The 21310-nt window shown below is 32.5% G+C and overlaps 1 protein-coding gene and 1 long non-coding RNA gene across 3 annotated transcripts; both read left to right on the top strand.

Annotated features, from left to right (window-relative positions):
* The first annotated feature begins 780 nt into the window (after positions 1 to 780).
* LOC130748294 (E3 ubiquitin-protein ligase CCNB1IP1 homolog) lies at positions 781 to 4528 on the top strand. 2 transcript variants are annotated; one of them, XM_057601477.1, is made up of 9 exons: positions 781 to 906; positions 1017 to 1112; positions 2134 to 2248; positions 2406 to 2478; positions 2845 to 2890; positions 3039 to 3069; positions 3266 to 3521; positions 3598 to 3761; positions 4010 to 4528. In XM_057601477.1, the coding sequence occupies exons 3-9, from the start codon at positions 2179 to 2181 to the stop codon at positions 4252 to 4254; spliced, it is 885 nt and encodes a 294-aa protein (XP_057457460.1). In that variant the 5' UTR covers positions 781 to 906; positions 1017 to 1112; positions 2134 to 2178; the 3' UTR covers positions 4255 to 4528. The 2 variants fall into 2 exon arrangements, with proteins under 2 accessions (XP_057457460.1, XP_057457459.1); XM_057601476.1 differs by having other exon boundaries at positions 3980 to 4528.
* Positions 4529 to 17456: 12928 nt separating this feature from the next.
* On the top strand, positions 17457 to 20970 carry LOC130748939 (uncharacterized). Its single transcript, XR_009022802.1, has 2 exons — positions 17457 to 18175; positions 18680 to 20970. It is a non-coding gene; the product is annotated as an uncharacterized LOC130748939 (long non-coding RNA).
* Positions 20971 to 21310: the final 340 nt, after the last annotated feature.

Below are 21310 nucleotides of genomic sequence, written 5' to 3'. Positions count from 1 at the left end.
TATCCGTTTGGATTTCTGCTGAACTTAAATTGTTTTCATGTTAAAGCCAACATGTCAAATTCTTATTCGATACACGTTAAACTCAACGTGTCAAATTCTAATTTCTTTGTTGGTACATTTAAATACCTGAAGTCATATGTATGTTGCGTGTTTAATGGTTGAGATACCTCAAAGATGCATATAATCTCCCCAAAATATAATAAGCTCACTTGAATGAAAAACCTGTTTTTATGAGACGAGTAGCAAGTTTCTCTATGATAACTCTGTAAAACCGTAATGATGAGAATAATCTCCTTTCTGCTACTAAAACGACCATCCCCTCCGATCGCACCGACCCACCACCGTCTCTTCCACCGAACTCAACCTCCTCATCCCCACAATGCCGCCGCCGCACCACCACCACTGAGAAAGTATTCTATTTAAAATTTATAAAATCGAAAAAAAGAAACTAAAATGTTTTGAGGACCATAGTCATTGCTAACCTATTTATATACGTCTCTTTCGAGTAGGATTGTCTCATATAAATGGTATTATAGTTCCAAAAATAATTAATATAATATATTATAATATTATATAATTATATTATAATATACTATACCATATTTAATTATATTATATAATATTATATTATTGGTTTGTCTTTTATTTTTAATTTTTTTCTAGACATTATCCTTCATTTAATTTTCAACAGAAATATCAAAATCTTACGTGGCCTTATTCATTCGTAGTGTTTATAAGCTCATGAACCACACCACAGTGTTCGTTTTTCATTTTCTTTCTACTCTCTGCACAGTGCAGCAAACAACGAAGCTTTCGCGCCCAAAATCAAACCTCGATTTCTCTCTCAAATTGCACGCTTCTCTTGTTCCTCCAATCCTCGATCTGCAGCATTCTTCTCCCTGTTAGGTACTGCATTCTTCAATCTCTTCCACTCGACGATGCTCTTGATTCTTGACGGAACAGAAATTTTACGAAATTTCAAACCGTTCTTTCTGGAATTTGAATTTTGTTTCTAGGTTTTTTTGTACGAAAGCACAGATTTCAGGTTCGAAAGAGGTGATTGAGTTCAAGTTCTGTGGATACAAGAAAGGAAACAAGCTACAAGCGTTTAGGTAAACGATTCTCATTAAATTCATGGCTTGAAGTTTTGAAAAACATAGGTGAATTTTGGTCATAGTTATCCATTCATGTTTGAAAGGAATTTAGTCAGTTTCAATGTATTTGAATTTTGATTCTTGGAGTAATGTGGCTGAATTTTTGTTTTTTTGGAGATGATCCTTGATTCCTTGTAGCCCTAGGTCAGTTAAATTCTGTTTTTCTCATTTCTATGATAAATTGATAATGGATGAAGGATTTGTTGAAGATATGAAGGTAGAGGGGTGGAAATTAATTGCATTTTTCGCCTTTTCTTGTCTTCTTTCAGTCACTCCAATCCTCAATTTTGGTGGTGGGGCACAAGCATGATGAAGTGTTTTTGCTTTGCTCTTTCCATTGAAGTTTTGATCTTGTTTGATGAAACTGGAATTAATTAAGTCATCATTTACATATATAACTTTATTGGAAGTTCCCTGAGAAAGTGAGAGAAACTGTTAGCAATCAGAGTCTGAGTGGGTTAGAGTGAGTCAAACATGGAGGAAACTGGCTACGGTTCAGTAAGTTAGGAATTTGAACTGTGAATTAGTAGGCTATGTACAATCTTAATTATTAGGTGCCCGAGTCCAACTATGTTTCTGCAATTTTATACTAATAGGCTACGGTGATCCTGCGTTTGTCAGATCTTTGTTCAGATAAACATCATTGATAGTAAAATGTATTGATGTTTATATTGGCATTTTTTAATGAAAATGTGTTATTGCAATTGTCCTATTTCATAATAGCACATTTCCAAATCCAATAACTAATCCGGTGCTTTAATATTTACCTACTCAGTCCATTTGTTTTTTTGTGTTCAACTTGTTATTTTAAGTTGGCTTCAGTAGTAGGACAATTGCATTGATTATCATTGTTATCATATTTCTTAGGTACATTATGCCTGTATTTGAGTGCAAATGCTAGCTCGTTTTCCTCTCTACCTTTGGAGTATAGCTACTCTAATTAATCCATGAAGAATCCTGATGCATGGTTATCTTGCAGGTGTTTAGACCCATACACATGTAAAGTAAGTATCTGACAGCCAAAATGAGATGCAATGCATGCTGGCGAGAAATAGAAGGGCGAGGGGTTTCCACAACATGTGGTCACCTATTGTGTATCCTGAAGATAGCAATTTTTTACCTTGAGCTACTACTTGTTTTTAATAGAATATAATCAAAATAGTTCATATTAAGTTAGGTTGATTTTCCTCAATTTTCTGTTATTGATGTGGTTGTTTTACATATATTGGGTTTACTTAACAAAGTTAAAAGGCACAGATGATGCTAATAAGATATTAAGTAATGATGGAGCATGCCCTGTTTGTGATCAAGTCCTTTCAAAGAGGTATGAATTCGACTGGAATCTTTTCATGATTACCTGACAAAATAAGAACACATGATTGTGTTATTCAACTGATACAATACTGATTAAGATGGTCATTCAATGACACAAATCATTGGCATCAATTTGTAATTATATTTTCTCGTGTGATTCTATTATTTATTCTAAATGATCTGTTGTCAATTTTGAGCCTCATGTATATGATACTTACTAAAATGGTCATTTGTTGGAACTAATATTCCCTTCGATTTATTATCTATACTTTGTAATATGAAGTTTCTGGCATCGTTATTAAATTTTCTGTTGTCAGTTTTTAGCCTCATGGGATGACTTGTTCTTGTCTAATTTATATGTTTCTCATCTTATCAGTCTCATGAAACCTGTGGATGTCAATCCCAATGATGAATGGATAAATGTAAGAAAGCATTCTCCTGTCTCTTACTAACTACATAGTACTCACATGGATATCTACTGTAATTTGATGGATATCATTCCCTGTTACTCTTGTTTTTCTTTATTGCCACTAGCTATGCTGTCAATTATTGTCTTGTTTTCTGTTGTAGATGGCCATGGCGGGAATATCTCCACAGATATGTATCCTTTATGCTCAGTGTTTAGAGGGAACGAAATAGAAAGCATAAAATTAGCTTATATTAAAAAAAGCATTAAATTAGTGTCATATGTTATAACCTCTATAGTAGCCAAAGGTCTGACTAAGGTAAATAAAATGCATCAATACACAAATTTAAATAGGGTACAATGGACCATTTTTTTCCCTGACCAAATTTAGTGATGAAGAGCGCATATAGAAGCGTGATGTTTTACATTGGGCAAAAAGAACTGGAGATGCAGTTTAAGATGAACAGGATTGTTGCTCAGTGCCGGCAGAAATGTGAGGTGATGCAAGAGAAGTTTACAGAAAAACTGGAGCAGGTGCATACTGCTTACCAAAAGATGGCCAAGAAGTGCCAGATGATGCAACAGGAAATCGAGAGGCTGAACAAGGACAATCAAGAACTTCAGGAGAAGTTTGCTGAAAAATCCCGGTAAGCGTTGATCAGTTTTCCAGCTTGTACAAATCAAATCTCAGTTGCTGATGTCTCAAACTTATTTCAATTTCAGGCAGAAGAGAAAATTAGATGAAATGTATGACCAGATGAGGAGTGAGTTTGAGTCGGCGAAGCGATCTGCCATTCAGCCTGCACACAGCTTTTATCCCAGAAATGAACCTGATTTGTTCACTAACCCGCCTAACATAATGGATGAAAGAGAAACCGGCAGAAGAGGTAATACGTAGTACACTAATTTTTGCGGTATCAATATAATGTATCTATTACTCAAACAAAATAACCAACATTTCACTCTTTCTAATGCACAAAAGTAAATGAAACTCTCTCAAAATACTTATACTGAGTTTAACTAGTATCAAAACACAGGAAATCATGAACTTACGATATTGCTTCAGCTTATCTATTTCCAAAATTAGGTAACTTATTTGTTGCAGGTGGGCCGGTATTCACTCCTGACACTCCAGGACCAAGAGAGGATGTATGGCCAGCAAGACAGAAAAGCAATAACTCTGGTCCCTTTGACATCTCTGATGTCACACCAGCAATACAAACAGTCGTTACCGGGGATGCTGGAAACAGAAGGCTTGGTGGTTCATCTGTTTTTGGACCTGGTGCTACCAGTAACCCATCAATGACTTTGAGAAACTTGATATTGTCTCCAATAAAGCGGCCTCAGCTCTCACGTAACCGCACCCAAATGTTCACATGAGGAAGAAACTCAAATCTGCTGGGCTACATTTCTGAACATTCATGTATTTTGGGTTTCCAGGTTGTAGGATTGAATTTGAAGGAAGATAACCTTCTCTGATATCAGTCAAGCTTTCTTTTCTTATAGATTAAGCTGCTTAAGGGAACAATGAATATATCATTTTCGTTTCCGAGCTTCAATCTGTAGATATATAATCCCAGAGTATTTTAAGGTGATTGGTGAAAAATCCAAAGTGCAGCTTTGAAAACTTATCAACTAAGAAGCCCCTGCAACATTTGGTTCTATGACTAAAAGATGCAAACTGGCGTTTTCTTGACCTTTGCTTTTTGCCTCCAGGCTCCAATTTCCTGGTTTCCTAATTTACTGCAGTTCACAATTTTTTACATAGGAATAATTCACATCCATTAAAAAATGCTGGCTGTTTAAGTTACATCACAGAGTTATTAAACCCCATTCTAGGTGGATCAATTATGTTTTAGATAAATGAGTTGAAAATTTCACAAATTTGTACATTATTTTGTATGAATAATATTATTGGTCCAACTAGGATAAAGTTTAATAATCCTGTGGGTAACTTAGACAACCCTTAAAAAAATACTCTTGTGATTTATGTAACTAGCATTGGATTTATCCTTTTAAAATTGATTTCCATCAGTAATGCAAAGTAGAACAATAATTTGGAGCTTGTCTCTTGACCTTGAGAGAGAGAGAAAGAGAGAGAGAGAGAGAGAGAGAGAGAAGAGAGAGAGAGAGAGAGAGAGAGATTTAGTTACTACTCCTCCCCTCCATTCCTTTAACTGTCAGTGAAGCCTTATATAATCAATATCAATATCAATATCAATATCAATCAATATATATTAGAAAAGAACAACTTCTAGCATGACGTGTCGCTCTCACAGGCCAAGTTAGTGACGTGTCGCTCCCAGATTAATTCTCACCTAATATTTTACATGTAAGCTCTTTCTCCTTGACCCCACTTGCCACATGTGCCCTGATTTTTCCTCACCTTATTTCTCCTTAATAAAAAAATACATTTTAAAATTTTAGATTTGATTAGGATTTAGGTTTTTTATTTCTTGATTTTATCTTAATTTATTTTTGATTTATTTTTAGAGTATTAATTAATTTTTATGGTATTTTTATTGAATTTTCGGATTTTTAATTAATTCCGGATTTTATGAGTTTTTATTGTGATTTGCTAGATTTTGATAGTTTTTATCTATTTTTATTTAGTACATTTTTAAATTTTAGATTTGATTAGGATTTATGTTGTTTAATCCTGTATTTTATCTTAATTTATATTATTATTTATTTTTAGAGTATTAATTATTTTTTATGGTATTTTTATTGAATTTTCATATTTTTAATTAATTCCGGATTTTATGAGTTTTTATTGTGATTTGCTAGATTTTGATAGTTTTTATCTATATTTATTTAGTACATTTTTAAATTTTAGATTTGATTAGGATTTATGTTGTTTATTTCATGATTTTATCTTAATATAAAATCTGTGATTAGTGATTTAAATCAGTAATACATCCCATCAGCAAAAACCCTCTTAAAACCCTACCTACCTCCACTATCTCCTCCATGGAATTCATCTCCTCCATGCAATTTTCATCTCATCTCTTCACTGAACGGAACCACCCCCACAAAATCGTCTCATCTCTCAACGGAACCACTTTGCCATCGACTTGCAATCGCATCCCTCCAATTTGCTGCCTTGGACTGATTGGGAAGGTTGCAGATGGAGGTTACAAATTATTTTCTTCCTTTGCTTGCATAATATGTTATGGTTTTTTTCAATTTTATTTTACTTTACCTTTAACTTTCATTCACTCATGTTTGACTTCAAGGTCAATTTCGTTCATCACTTGCCATGCTAATTTCAAATTCTTTTCTTCAGGTTTTTTTTTATAGATATTCCACCAAAAGAGATTCTTTGGAAGCCATGGATGGTGAGTCCATTTTATATTCTATATGGAATTTTGCAATATTTTGATTTGTTTTTTATGTTTTCTGATTCTCCTTTGTATGTGATTCTATTTTATTCGTTTTCTTAATTTGCATCTAAAATTTGTGTCCTATGTTATAGGAGGTGAAACATTGATCCGTGTATGTTTTGATTAACCTAATCATTGTCAGTGAAGTGGATTGAGGGAGTGAAAGAATTGAGGGGAGAGAAAGGAGAAGTTGTAGATTTTTTTCCTTGCAACTTTTTTATTTGGTAATTTTTTCTTTTTGCCTCCTTCTTGCACCGAGGAAATTAATTATTATTGTTGGTGCTTGCCGTTACAACTACAGAACTACATTTTTTTTTGATAGGCAATAAGAAATATATTGAATAGAAGTACAAGGGGTACTTCAACCCAATACAAATAGAGAGAAGAAGAAGAAATAGACAAGCTAAGAGCTAACAAGTACAAAAACAAAGAACCTGAATAAGACAAAACTACCCCACCTAATGCCTCCTTGAAAATAGACTTAACAAAACAGGCGTCATTAAAACCTTATTAGGATGAGATTTATCATGGATGAGATTTTACTGCTTATCTTTGTTCGCTCAAGCTATACTATTGAGGTTAGACTTTTAAAACTGGTGTTATCCTTTCTAATATGCTAAACGCCTAAACCAATGTTCTAACAATAAATTGATTTCCTTGGCTTCCCTGGAAACATTTGACATGAATTTATCCGTAGGTACAGAACGACAATGAGGTGCATACCTCTTTCTGACTACACTCTCTAATTCTCAGCTAGCTGAAAGATGAAACATGATTGATGACTCAAGATCTTATCTTGCTCTCATTTCAAGTAAGCCACGAAACATGTGAGACCAGTACTCATGGAGGTTTTTCTCAGTCCATTATATGTATATATTCACCAGATAAGAGATAGAGATGTATGTTTGGTGTTGCACTACTGTGATGCATATGTATATATTCACCAGATAAGAGATAGAGATGTGTGTTTGGTGTTGCACTACTGTGATGCATATATAGTTTTACTGACTTAGTTCATCAATTCTACATCTATCTATCATCATTACATATATTAAAAGTCACTTTTCGAAGGCAATATTAGATTTTATAATTAATCATTGTTCTACTATGGTTCAATTAATCAAACTTTAGTGTGATTGGAAGTCTTGCTTGCATGAGTGTGTAATTATCACATTACGATTTAGTATCAGCATATGTTTTTGATTTGGTTATTGTACTTTCAACAACAGTGCTACATAAATCAAAGAGTTGTTTTAGCCGTTCAACAAATATAATGGGTCTAAAATTTCTAGAGGGGTTTTCTTCCATTCATCTTCTTTAGTAGCATGTGATTAGTTTCCCCTTACAAATAGATCTTATTGGTTATGGAAACCATTGGAAGGCCATAGCCAAAAAGTGGCTTCAATTCATTCTTTGGCTTTCATATCTGTCTACAAATTTGATTGCTATCTTTGCACTATCATAGCTAGATTGATGTTGCACATATTGCTATTATGTTTGGTGGTCTTTATTCTATCCTACTCTAACATGTCTATCAATCTCACTTCATGAGTTCTTGATTTTCTGTTACTTAGAATGCAGATACGGCTGGAAGCTGCTGATTTGGAAGCAAGTTTCATTTGAATTAGCATGAGTTCATATTAATTCATGTTAAAGTTGGACAACAATCATGAATAGCACCTAGGATTGCTGCTGATTTGGAAGCAAGTTTCATTTGATTTTTTAATTAGAAATAAATATTTTAATGATTTAAATTCAAAATGTGATACCTTCTTACTTTATGAAGTGCTTTTTTATGCCAAAGAACAGACTCTGGTTGCAGTGAAAACAAAATTTGCATATGATGTTAGGTACTGTGTGGAATTTGTGAGTGTGTTTGTGGATAATTTATAAGAAAAACGGTGGTGATAGTGAGGTAGAGAAATCTGAGAGAGATTTTGATGTAAATGAAGATTTTTCTTTCTTATGAGATTGGACTTTTAACCCTTATCCACACCATTCGAAATTTCCATTACTATTATTTTCGACACTTATGTCACTGACAAATAATAATTAGGTTCTGATATAATGTATATTCTTTGTAATGGAGAATTAAGTAGTTGTTTTTAAGAGTCTTTTATATATAATTCAGATGCAAACAATATGCACTCAGCTATCACTTGAGCACTAGAGCAAGTAAAGGGAGCATACTACGACTGCTTTACTATTCTGAATTTTTTTATCGCAGAAATGCTCCGGTAAGTACAACAAGCTCAAAAGCAGAATAGCATGATGAAACTACTAGATATTATTAATGAACCAAACCTTTCAGTTCCAAATTGTCAAGACCTTCGCTAGAAATTTGTTCTAAAGTACGCCCATTAGTACTACTATAAGAGCAAAGCAACATGCTTCTTATATTGGGAGATAGACAAAAGCAGAGGTTGCCTTAGTAAGCTTTCTCACCTGGATCAACAGAAAAAGCAACTGAAACTCGATCGATGAAAGTTGGAATGGCAAGGTTTACTCTTAAAGTCTTCGGCAGAATGAGGATACAAGAGACCGACCTTGAAGCAAGCAAGGTATGGTGGGTGTCATCATCTTCATCGATATTACCCACCAGATAGACTTGAGAAAAGACTTTCAGACATCCTGAGAGTAAGGAGAAGCTGGATCTAAATGTATTAGAAAGAGTCTAAAAGCTTTTATATATAGGAAGAATATTTTACATGAAAATACTTCTACATAAAAATAAATGTTAATAAGATTTCATCGGAATTTTTTTTTGTTACAAGAAAAACATAATATAATATAGTTTGATGTTAATTTTTTACTACATAATAATGTAGTCCACTTTAATTTTTTTGTACAAATTATTATAGGAGTTAAATTCTCCTACGGGAAGAAATATATTTTAACAAGAAAGTATCTTCATTAAGTATTAATTAATGTATCAAATACAATAAAAAAATTCACGGTACATTCTTTTTTTTCTAAGATTAAAATGTGTTTTGAATGCTTTATTGGTGATTCTTCATATCTATAATTTGTGTTATTGTCTTTAGGCTCATGAAGAATGTGAAACGACTTCATGTTGATATGGGTCAAACTTAGTTTATTTTATTGTGTAAAAAATGAACTCGCATAATCACGTACATAAAGAATCTTTTCTCTTTTTTTCATTGTAGATTAAATCAGCTATTGTTTATTAGCCATCATTAAACCACATCCCCTAATATGTTTTGCATAATTTGAGATTTGGTTAACCAATTTTTTTATTAGTTATTCAATTGTACGAAGTTCAATCTATGCAACAAGGGTTTTAATTTAAGACTTTTTGTCCACTTTGCTCATCATTTCATACTCTTCTATTTCATCAGTTGTTTATTATATTTTAAATGATCAAGGTATTAATTGACCTATCAAATATAATAGATGTATTCCCCGTACAACGCGCGGGTAAAAAACACTAGTATATTAGAAAGAAGAACTTTTATAGTGACGTGTCAGCACCAGATTAATTCTTAGTGACGTGTCAGCACCAGATTAATTCTCATAAAAATTATTCCACGTGTCAATTTGTTAGAGGATATAATTTTCAATTGATCTATGTTTTAATTTTATATACTAGTGTTTTTTACCCGCGCGTTGCACGGGAAATATGTCTATTGTATTTGATACATTAATTAATACTTTGATTATTAAAAATATATTAAACAACGAATGAAATAGAAAAGTCAGAATTGATGAGTAAAGTGGACATAAAGACTTCTCTTCTAAGCCCAATTGAGATCAAGAGGAACTCGTTTCATATTCTTCGAAAATATGAAGACGATAACACAAATCATAGATATAAGGAATTATCAACATATTAATCTTTAAAAAATTTAATGTGATAGTAGCACAAATCAGGATTGTGTAAGATATATCATAAAGTATAACATTATTGTGTTTATTCCAACTAAGTAGGGATGACAATGGGTAGGTACTATAGTACCATCTCCATACCCGCGTTTTTAAAAATTACATGTACCCGTGTCCATACTCACGTGGGTAGCAACTCGAAGCTCTCCACCATTAGACAATTCAATGTCATTACATGAAGCTATCCATCTTTGCCAAAATCTAAATCTATGGATGACAATGGGTCTCAAAATCATAGGGTACTCGCAAAAAATATCCACTATGGGTATGGTAAAAAACCGCTAAATGAATATGAGGTTGAGTATAGATAATTACCCGCAAAAAATAGTGGGTATGAGTGCAGGTATGGGCACTATAGTACCCAACCGGCTCATATTCGCACACATATGTTATTATTATTATTATTATTATTATTATTATTATTTGGGAATATATTAACAAATTAACTTAAGCTATAGCTTTCAAACTCACTCTTTTAAAAAAAAAGTTTGGGATATATTAATTAATACTCTAAAAATAAATAATAAATAAATTAAGATAAAATCAAGAAATAAACTACCTAAATCCTAATCAAATCTAAAATTTAAAAATGTATATTTTTTTACTCTAAAAATAAATCAAAAATAAATTAAGATAAAATCAAGAAATAAACAACATAAATCCTAATCAAATCTAAAATTTTAAAATGTATTTTTTTTATGAGAATTAATCTGAGAATGACACGTGTTATTTGTTTTTTCCAATTAGTGAATATTCTGCACCATAGAAGATTTTCTTTTCCTCAATCATTTTGCTTTTGATTAAGAAGAGAAAAGCTGGAATCCTTGAAGCATATGACATCTTACAATTAGTTGAAGAACAAAATCAATTCATGAAGAAGATTGAAATAGAAACCCAAAAATCCAAAATGAAGTCTTGAAGAACAAAATACCCTCCTTCACCAATTTGAAAGGACTGTGGTGAAAGAATTGTATTTAGTGTATTTGTGAATCTTGGGGTGGAACCCTTGTGAAACAAAAAATTAAAGACACATTTCAGTAAAGATAAACAAAAAATGGTGTATTGCCCCATATGTGCGCACCCCAACAAATTATCTATATATGTGAGAAAAAAACAAAATAATTCTCCCAACCAAAATAATTGTGGTTACTTCACCAATAAACTTATACTAACAATCAATTTAAATTGAACTTAAGGAAATATATAGAGTAAAGTAAGATAAGTCACCCAATTGGCATACTAAAACATGAGTATATGCAAAACTAATGAGTTTGAGGAAAACATGAACCAACCTTAAGAATGGGCTAAGCATACTCATGAAGATTAAATGTGAGCTCTTCATATGCTTTCATCAATTTGACTGACCTGTGCATCATTAAAAAAAAATAGTAAGTTGTGCACCATTCACATACAATGCAAATAGTATGCTTATACACACAGTTCAAACATGATGAATAAAAACGGGCAAAATTTGAGAAATGAATATAAATTCAGGCTATCCTAAGTTTCGTTAATTTCTATAAATTATACCAAAATCTGGTTTAGAATGACTTCACACGCATGGCTTTCTACAAACTATACTAAAATCTGGTTTAAAAAAATACAAAAGCGGAAGAAGAACAATAGAAAAAACATTACATCATAATCAAAACATTACGTCTTCAACAATGATTCGTTAAAGGGTCTATGCAAAAATTTGTAAACTTTTGGATCAAAACACACAAAATATGTGAAATTTAAGAATCCAGGATTGAATTACGAACAAAGGATAAACTGAAATGACACAAACCATCAAGCACAACATGATAAACTCTTCTTCACGTAACATCATCTTACGGCATACCTCTGTCCTGATCGCGACATGTGGCAGAGGTAGAAATAACAGCTATCAAATCTCTGCGTGTCCATGGTAGCTTTGTAGACCCTCAGCACCAAATCAACTCCCTTTTCTTAGAATTAGCATTAAATAAATAATAAGATAAATTAAGATAAAATCAAGAAATAAACAACCTAAATCCTAATCAAATCTAAACTTTGAAAAGGTACTAAATAAAGATAGATAAAAACTACAAAAATCTAGCAAATCACAATAAAAAACTCATAAAATCCTGAATTAAATAAAAATATGAAAATTCAATAAAAATACCATAAAAATTCATTTATACTCAAAAATAAAATTAAATATTTCATGAAATTAAAATTAAATAAATAATAAATAAGGATAGATAAAAACTATCAAAATCTAGCAAATCACAATAAAAACTCATAAAATTCTGCATTAATTAAAAATCCGAAAATTCAATAAAAATTAATTATTATACTCTATAAATAAATGTAAAATAAAATAAAATATTTCCTGGAAGTAAAATTAAATAAATAATAAGATGAAATTAAGAAATAAACAACCTAAATCCTAATCAGATCTAAAATTTATAAAGGTACTAAATAAAGATAGATAAAAACTACCAAGTCTAGCAAATCACAATAAAAACTCATAAAATTCTGAATTAAATAAAAATCCGAAAATTTAAGAAAATTTAATTAATATACTCTAAATGTAAATCTAAAATAAAATAAAGTATTTCCTGGATTCAAAATAAAATAAATAATAAGATAAATTAAAATAAAATTAAGAAATAAACAACCTAAATCCCAATAAAATTGAATATTAAAAACTGTATTAAATAAAGATAGATAAAAACTAACAAAATCTAGCAAATCACAATAAAAACTCATAAAATCCCGAATTAATAAAAATTCGAAAATTCAATAAAAATTAATCAATATATTCTAAAAATAAATTAAAAGACAAAATCTTATCTTTTAAAATAATATCAATCAATTATTTTAGAATATTTAAAATTAAAACATATATCAATTGAAACTTATATCTTCTAAAATAATATCAATTAATTAGGTTAGAATATATAAAATTAAAACATATATCAATTGAAAATTATATCCTCTAACAAATTGACACGTGAAATAATTTTTATGAGAATTAATCTAGTGCTGACACGTCACTAAGAATTAATCTGGTGCTGACACGTCACTATGGAAGTTCTTCTTTTCTAATATATATTGATTGATTCTAACCTAATTAATTGATATTATTTTAGAAGATATAATTTTCAACTGATATATGTTTTAATTTTATATATTCTAAAATAATTGATTGATATTATTTTAAAAGATAGGTTTTGGTCTTTTAATTTATTTTAAATTTATTTTTAGAATATATTGATTAATTTTTATTGAATTTTTTAATTTTTTATTAATTCGGGATTTTATGAGTTTTTATTGTGATTTGCTAGATTTTGTTAGTTTTTATGTATCTTTATTTAATACATTTTTTAATATTAGATTTGATTGGGATTTAGGTTGTTTATTTCTTAATTTTATTTTAATTTGTCTTATTATTTATTTTATTTTAAATCCAGGAAATACTTTATTTTATTTTAGATTTACTTTTAGAGTATATTAATTAATTTTTCTTAAATTTTTGGATTTTTAATTAATTCAGGATTTTATGAGTTTTTATTGTGATTTGCTAGTCTTGGTAGTTTTTATCTATCTTTATTTAGTACCTTTTTAAATTTTAGATTTGATTAGGATTTAGGTTGTTTATTTCTTAATTTTATATTATTATTTATTTAATTTTACTTCCAGGAAATATTTTATTTTATTTTACATTTATTTATAGAGTATAATAATTAATTTTTATTGAATTTTCGGATTTCTAATTAATGCAGGATTTTATGAGTTTTTATTGTGATTTGCTAGATTTTGATAGTTTTTATCTATCCTTATTTATTGTTTATTTTTAATTTTAATTTCATGAAATATTTTATTTTATTTTTGAGTTACTTTTAGATTATAAATGAATTTTATGGTATTTTTATTGAATTTTCATATTTTTATTTAATTCAGGATTTTATGAGTTTTTTATTGTGATTTGCTAGATTTTGTTAGTTTTTCTCTATCTTTATTTAGTACCTTTTTAAAGTTTAGATTTGATTAGGATTTAGGTTGTTTATTTTTTTATTTTATCTTAATTTATCTTATTATTTATTTAATGTTAATTCTAAGAAAACGGAGTTGATTTGGTGCTGAGGGTCCACAAAGCTACCATGGACACGTAGAGATTTGATAGCTGCTATTTCTACCTCTGCCACGTATCGCGATCAGGACAGAGGTATGCCGTAAGATGATGTTACGTGAAGAAGAGTTTATCATGTTGTGATTGATGGTTTGTGCAATTTCAGTTTATCCTTTGTTCGTAATTCAATCCTGGATTCTTAAATTTCGCATATTTTGTGTGTTTTGATCCAAAAGTTTACAAATTTTTGCATAGACCCTTTGACGAATCATTGTTGAAGACGTAATGTTTTGATTCTGATGTAATGTTTTTTCTATTGTTCTTCTTCCGCTTTTGTATTTTTTTAAACCAGATTTTAGTATAGTTTGTAGAAATTCATGCGTGTGAAACCATTCTAAACCAGATTTTGGTATAATTTATAGAAATTTAAGAAACTTAGGATAGCCTGAATTTATATTCATTTCTCAAATTTTGCCCGTTTTTATTCTTCATGTTTGAGCTGTGTGTATAAGCATACTATTTGCACTATATGTGAATGATGCACAACTTACTATTATTTTTTTAATGATTCACATGTCAGTCAAATTGATGAAAGCATATGAAGAGCTCACATTTAATCTTCATGAGTATGTTTAGCCCATTCTTAAGGTTGGTTCATGTTTTCCTCAAACTCATTAGTTTTGCATATACTCATGTTTTAGTATGTCAATTGGGTGACTTATCTTACTTTGCTCTATATATTTCCTTAAGTTCAATTTAAATTGATTGTTAGTATAAGTTTATTGGTGAAGTAACCACAATTATTTTGGGTGGGAGAATTATTTTGTTTTTTCTTACATATATAGATAATTTGTTGGGGTGCGCACATATGGGGCAATACACCATTTTTTGTTTCTCTTGACTGAAATGTGCCTTTGATTTTTTGTTTCACAAGGGTTCCACCCCAAGATTCACAAATACACTAAATACAATTCTTTCACCACATTCCTTTCAAATTGGTGAAGGAGGGTATTTTATTCTTCAAGACTTCATTTTAGGTTTCCGTTTCAATCTTCTTCATGAATTGATTTTGTTCTTCAACTAATTGTAAGATGTCATATGCTTCAAGGATTCTTGCTTTTCTCTTCTTAATCAAAAGCAAAAGGATTGATGAAAAGAAAATCTTCTAGGGTGCAGAATATTCACTAATTGGAAAAAAAATAACACGTGTCATTCTCAGATTAATTCTCATAAAAAAAATACATTTTAAAATTTTAGATTTGATTAGGATTTATATTGTATATTTCTTGATTTTATCTTAATTTATTTTTGATTTATTTTTAGAGTAAAAAAAATACATTTTTAAATTTTAGATTTGATTAGGATTTAGGTGGTTTATTTTTTGATTTTATCTTAATTTATTTATTATTTATTTTTAGAGTATTAATTAATATACCCTTAACTTTTTTTTAAAAAGAGTGAGTTTGAAAGCTATAGCTTAAGTTAATTTTTTAATATATTCCCAAATAATAATAATAATAATAATAATAATAATAATAACATATGTGTGCGGATATGCGCCGGTTGGGTACTATAGTGCTCATACCCGCACCCATACCCACTATTTTTTGTGGGTAATTATTTATACTCAACCTCATACCCATTTAGCGGTTTTTTACCATACCGATAGTGGATATTTTTTCGGGTACCCTATGATTTTGAGACCCATTATAATCCATAGATTTAGATTTTGGCAAAGATGGATAGCTTCCTGTAATGACATTGAATTGTTTAAAGGTTGGGAGCCTCGAGTTGCTACCCACGTGAGTATGCAGACGAGTACATGTAATTTTTAAAAACGCGGGTATGGAGATGGTACTATAGTACCTACCCATTGTCATCCCTACTTAGTTGGAATAGACACAATAATGTTATACTTTATGATATATCTTACACAATCCTGATTTGTGCTACTATCACATTAATTTTTTTTAAGATTAATATGTTGATAATTCCTTATATCTATGATTTGTGTTATCGTCTTCATATTTACGAAAAATGTGAAATGAGTTCCTCTTGGTCTCAATCGGGCTTAGAAGAGAAGTCTTTATCTCCACTTTTCTCATCAATTCTGACTTTTCTATTTCATTCGTTGTTTAATATATTTTTAATAATCAAAGTATTAATTTATGTATCAAATACAATAAACATATTTCCGGTGCAACGCGCGGGTAAAAAACACTAATTATGCTTTAAAATAACCAAAGTTAGCTCAACCTTGCTTTCCAAAAAATAAAATGTATTTATAACCAATCCGTCTATCAATTATATCAACATAGGATTAAAGTGACTTTCGTATATATTAATCATAACTAAGTCCATCAATGGTCACATATTCTAATATAATCAAATGACATGAATCATGATTTGGACGTGTAGCATGAAAATTTTAGCTTACTGGGTCGTGTGCTTGAACCAACTCGGTTGTATAAAATGGGAACAAATGTATTGTGCCTAGTCTGATCTAATGTCGAGTCGTGACAGGTTTAGGTTTACCTTTGGATAGGGGTGGAAATAGGCCGGGCCGAGCCGAGCTTTGCGTGGCCTAGGCCTGGCCTGCATTCTCTTTTCGTGGCCCAAGCCTGGCCTGTGGCCTATCAATAGGCCAAATTTTACGGCTTGGCCTGACATTTTCTAAGGCCTGACCTGGCCTACAAGCCTGCTTAAAAGCCTATTTAACAGACAATTATATCAAAAGAATGTCATTAGGCTGGAGGGCTAATAAGCCTTTTATATATCATTGCACTTTCTTTTTAAATAAAAATAGACACCTGCAATTCTTGTAAAACGGTGGTGGTGAGTGGTGACTTGCGGTTTGGGGGAGAGGTGGACTTGGCAGCGGCAGACCGGCAGTGGTGGCTGGCTGCAGCCTGCGTCCTGTGCGGCTGATGATGTGCTATGCTGAATATGTCTTGAACCTTTCTAATCTAGGTTAGGGTAGAAACTTAGGGTTTTCTTTTATACTAAAGTATACATAAGTTTAAAAAAAATCAAATAATATATTATTATATTATATTATATTTATTTATATTATTAATAAAAATAATATATAAATAGGTCGGCCTGTTAGGCCAAATAGGCTTTTTTAATAGTTTGTGCCTGACCTTTTTAATTAATCAAGCTTTTAAAAAAGCCTAAGCCTGACCTTGTTAATAAACGAGCCGAGTCGAGCCGAGCCTCTAACGAGCCAAGCCATAGGCCCCTGACGAGCCGCCTGGCCTATTTCCACCCCTACCTTTGGATCACCGACCTGCGTAGAATTTAGTACTACATGAAATTATGCTTCCTAATTCCCAATTTCTCATCACTCATTTCTTTCTTGCATCCAATGTGATCTTTCCGCTCTCCTTTTATTCCTGAGATCAACCATTTCTTTTGTGTCGGCCACCGCTTTGTCCTTCATTCATTACTCTGGCCTGACACCGCTATCTCTCTTTCCCCATCTTATCCACTAACCCTAAACTCACATAAACTCAAATAGTGTTTTCCACCCACCATTCGATTGTCTCCTCTCATCTTAGCTGACTCTAAGCGTCCCTTTCTTCCGTGTCGGCCACCACTATGTCCTTTATTCATTACTCTGGCACCGACACTTCTATCTCTCTTTTCCCATCTTATCCACTAACCCTAAACCCACATAAACTTAAATAGTGTTTTCCGTCCACCATTCGATTGTCTCCTCTCATCTTAGCTGACTTTAAGCGCAACTACATAGTCTCTCTTCTAAAAAAGTTATACCAACTTTTATCATCATGACGACAACAACCCTAACCTTCACAATCCTTCTCCCCTTGGGGACTAAATCTCCAACGTCTCAGGCTTCAATTCAGTTTCTCTCATTTCTAGATTGCATCTTCCAAGCACGAAAATGTATTTTGTAAGTATATATTGCCTTTTCACTTTGTTTTTTCCCCCACAAATATGAGATTTTTTTTCTTCTTTTCATTTAAACAAGCAGACTCCTTTTTTGGACTTTATGATGTATCTTATTTGTGACATGTCTTTCATGCCAGAATTGTTCTGCTTTTCCTTGAAACTGTTCTGGTTTTTCTTGAAATTATTATTTTTCTCTTAATTTAATTTAAACAAATGAGCCTCATAATAGGACTTTATCATGTATCTAATCGGCCATATACTATAAATGCCCTAATTTTGTGGTTTACTGCAAGTTTTGGTTGTCCAACCTAGTATTATTTTAGATATTTTACAATACTATGTTAGATTAAGGAAATCAATTTTATGATAAGAAGACTTCTTCATCACATGTCATTTATGCCGCAATTGTGCTGATTTTCTTTGAAATTGTTGTTTCTGTCTTCATTTCATTTAAGCAAGCGGGCCCATGTTATGACTTTATGATGCATCTTATATGTTTTTTTAGGTAAGCCAAAGAATTGTATTCAACTAGCACAAGGGGTGCTTAACCCGAATACAAAAGAGAAGAAAAGGAGAAGATAGATAAAATACAGACTAGTAAAAAAGAAACCATCTAACCCACCAACAAGCATGCCTATAACCCTCCCTGTTTCATATTACAAAGCCAACTAAACCAAAAATACCAAACACTAACAGCCAGCAAACTCATCAAGTGTCCACACGACCAAGACCCTCACAAGCACAGAATTGGAATCCAATGTAGCAACAACATTCGTAGGCCTTTCCACCCAATTACCTAGCATTTTTACAGCAACCTCACGTTAGAGATGGCCCCAACATGAGATGGAGATGAATTGACAGCGGTCCTACAGAGAAGAGAGGCACTCCAAAGGACAAGATTTCCACTCATAAAGAGAATAAGTAAACCCGCAGAATTTCGCTTTGAGCCAGTGCCAGGAACGAGATTGAATCAGATCAAGGAGGTAGCTATGGTCCAAGGCATTGTTCCTGAAAATAATAGAATTCCGCTGTATCCAAAGCGACCAAACAGTAGCTATCCAGATAGCTAGTTCCCCAAGACGCTGATTTTTATTCCTTGCTGTGATTGAAAACTGGGCAAAATTGGCCAGAGTTGAAGCCGGTAAAGCCACAGATATCCCCAACCAGCGATGCAGTGCTTGCCACACGCCCATAGAGAATACGCAAGTGAAGAAAAGATGACCGCTACACTCCTCCACCGTAGTGCAAAACGGACAAGTCAAATCATCCGGGTTGAAAAGTACTTGCCGACGTCTTAAGTTGTCCCTTGTTTGAATCCGATTCAGCATCAACCGCCACACAAAAGCCCTCACGTTAGAAGGTGCGGGCGCTGACCAGATTTGTTTAAAGTCACACGCCGGAGTCTCCAGATGATTTACCTGCAAAACAGAGTAAGTTGTGTTAACAGAATAAATCCCTCCATCCCCTGGCTCCCACACCCACTTATCACCCCTCCCCTCTATCACCCTCCCACAATTTATGACTAACTCCAGGTCCTGCAGCCAAGATAATTCTCATCCTCTCAAACAGCGACGCCACTCAAACCTCCACTTCCAGACACCACCCTCCCAAAAACCAAGCTCCTTTATGCTGCTGTATTTATTTATTGACAAATTATACAGCCGGCGAAACCTTGCGGATAATAACCCTGAACCAAGCCAATCCTCAGACCAGAACTTTGTTTGATCTCCCTCCCCAACCAGCTTTTTCAACCCCGAAGAGAACCAACCATCAGCATCTTCCGGACACAAGGACAGAATGTCATTCCACCAAGAAGAACCACAAGAATAGTGATCAGGTTGAGCTTCAATTACCCTCCTCCAAAGACTGTCAGGTTCCGTCAAATACCGCCATCTCCATTTCCCAAGCAAGGCTTTGTTAAAAGTAAAAAGATCCTTGATCCCCAAACCCCCAAGCTCTTTGGGCTTACAGACGTCCGTCCATTTCACCTAGGCAATTTTGTTTTCATTTTCAGAGCCTCCCCATAAAAAATTGCGCATCAAGCGGACACAGCTTTTGCCAACCCCTATCGGCAGCTTGAAAAAAGAAAGGAAAAACAGGGGTAAGGCAGTTAGCACGCTTTGTATTAGGAAAATCCTACCTCCAAAAGACACTGTTTTTTGCTTCCATTTAGACAACTTTTTCCTGATTTTAGCAATTACTGGTTCCCATAGCTGTGCTCCTCTCGGTTTCCCACCAACTGGAATACCCAAGTATACAAAAGGGATAGTCATCAATTTACAATTTAACACAGCAGCAAACCTGGCTAAGTTATTACCCTCCACAGCTATCCCTGCTAATCGACTTTTGTGGAAATTTACTTTCAGACCTGATGCCAATTCGAAGCACCTCAGCACACATTTTACTGTCGCAATATTACTCATAGATGCCTCTCCCAGAAACACAATGTCGTCAGCAAACTGTAACATTGAAATTTCCAAAGCATTATTATTTCCAAACTTGAAACCCACATAGCTGCCATTACTCACTGCTTGGAAAAATAATCTGTTAAGTCCTTCCGCGACAATCAAGAACAAAAAAGGAGCTAAAGGATCCCCTTGTCGCAACCCTTTCTCCATATTAAATTCCTCGCCTAGGCTTCCGTTCACCAACACAGATACAGTAGCTGAGCATAAACAACTTTTGATCCAATTAATCCACTTTCTGCAAAAGTTGATGCATCTTATATGTGACATGTCCTTCATGGTGTAACTACACCGATTTTCCTTGAAATTGTTATTTTTTGTCTTCATTTCATTTAAGCTAGTGGATCCTATGTTATGACTTCATAATGTATCTTATTGTAACATGTCTTTCATGCCGAAATTGATCCGGTTTTCCTTGAAATTAATATTTTTGTGTTTATTTCATTCAAGAAAATACCTCGATCTTATCATTCACATATCATGTATGCCAGAGTAATGTCAGTTTTCCGTAAGTTTTGTATAAGAAAATGGGTTCATGTAGCCATTTCACTAATCCAATTTTTATTTTTTTTAATTATTTATAATATTTTTCTAGTTTAATACCCTTATATAAAGGCCTTCATCTCCCACTCAACTTACAAAAAATTACTAAATATTTCATCTCATTTTGT

This window comes from Lotus japonicus, chromosome 3, assembly GCF_012489685.1.
Source record: "Lotus japonicus ecotype B-129 chromosome 3, LjGifu_v1.2".
NCBI classification, from domain to species: domain Eukaryota; kingdom Viridiplantae; phylum Streptophyta; class Magnoliopsida; order Fabales; family Fabaceae; genus Lotus; species Lotus japonicus.
Note: the sequence above shows the minus strand (reverse complement) of the source record. Positions and strands in the feature narration are given on the sequence as shown.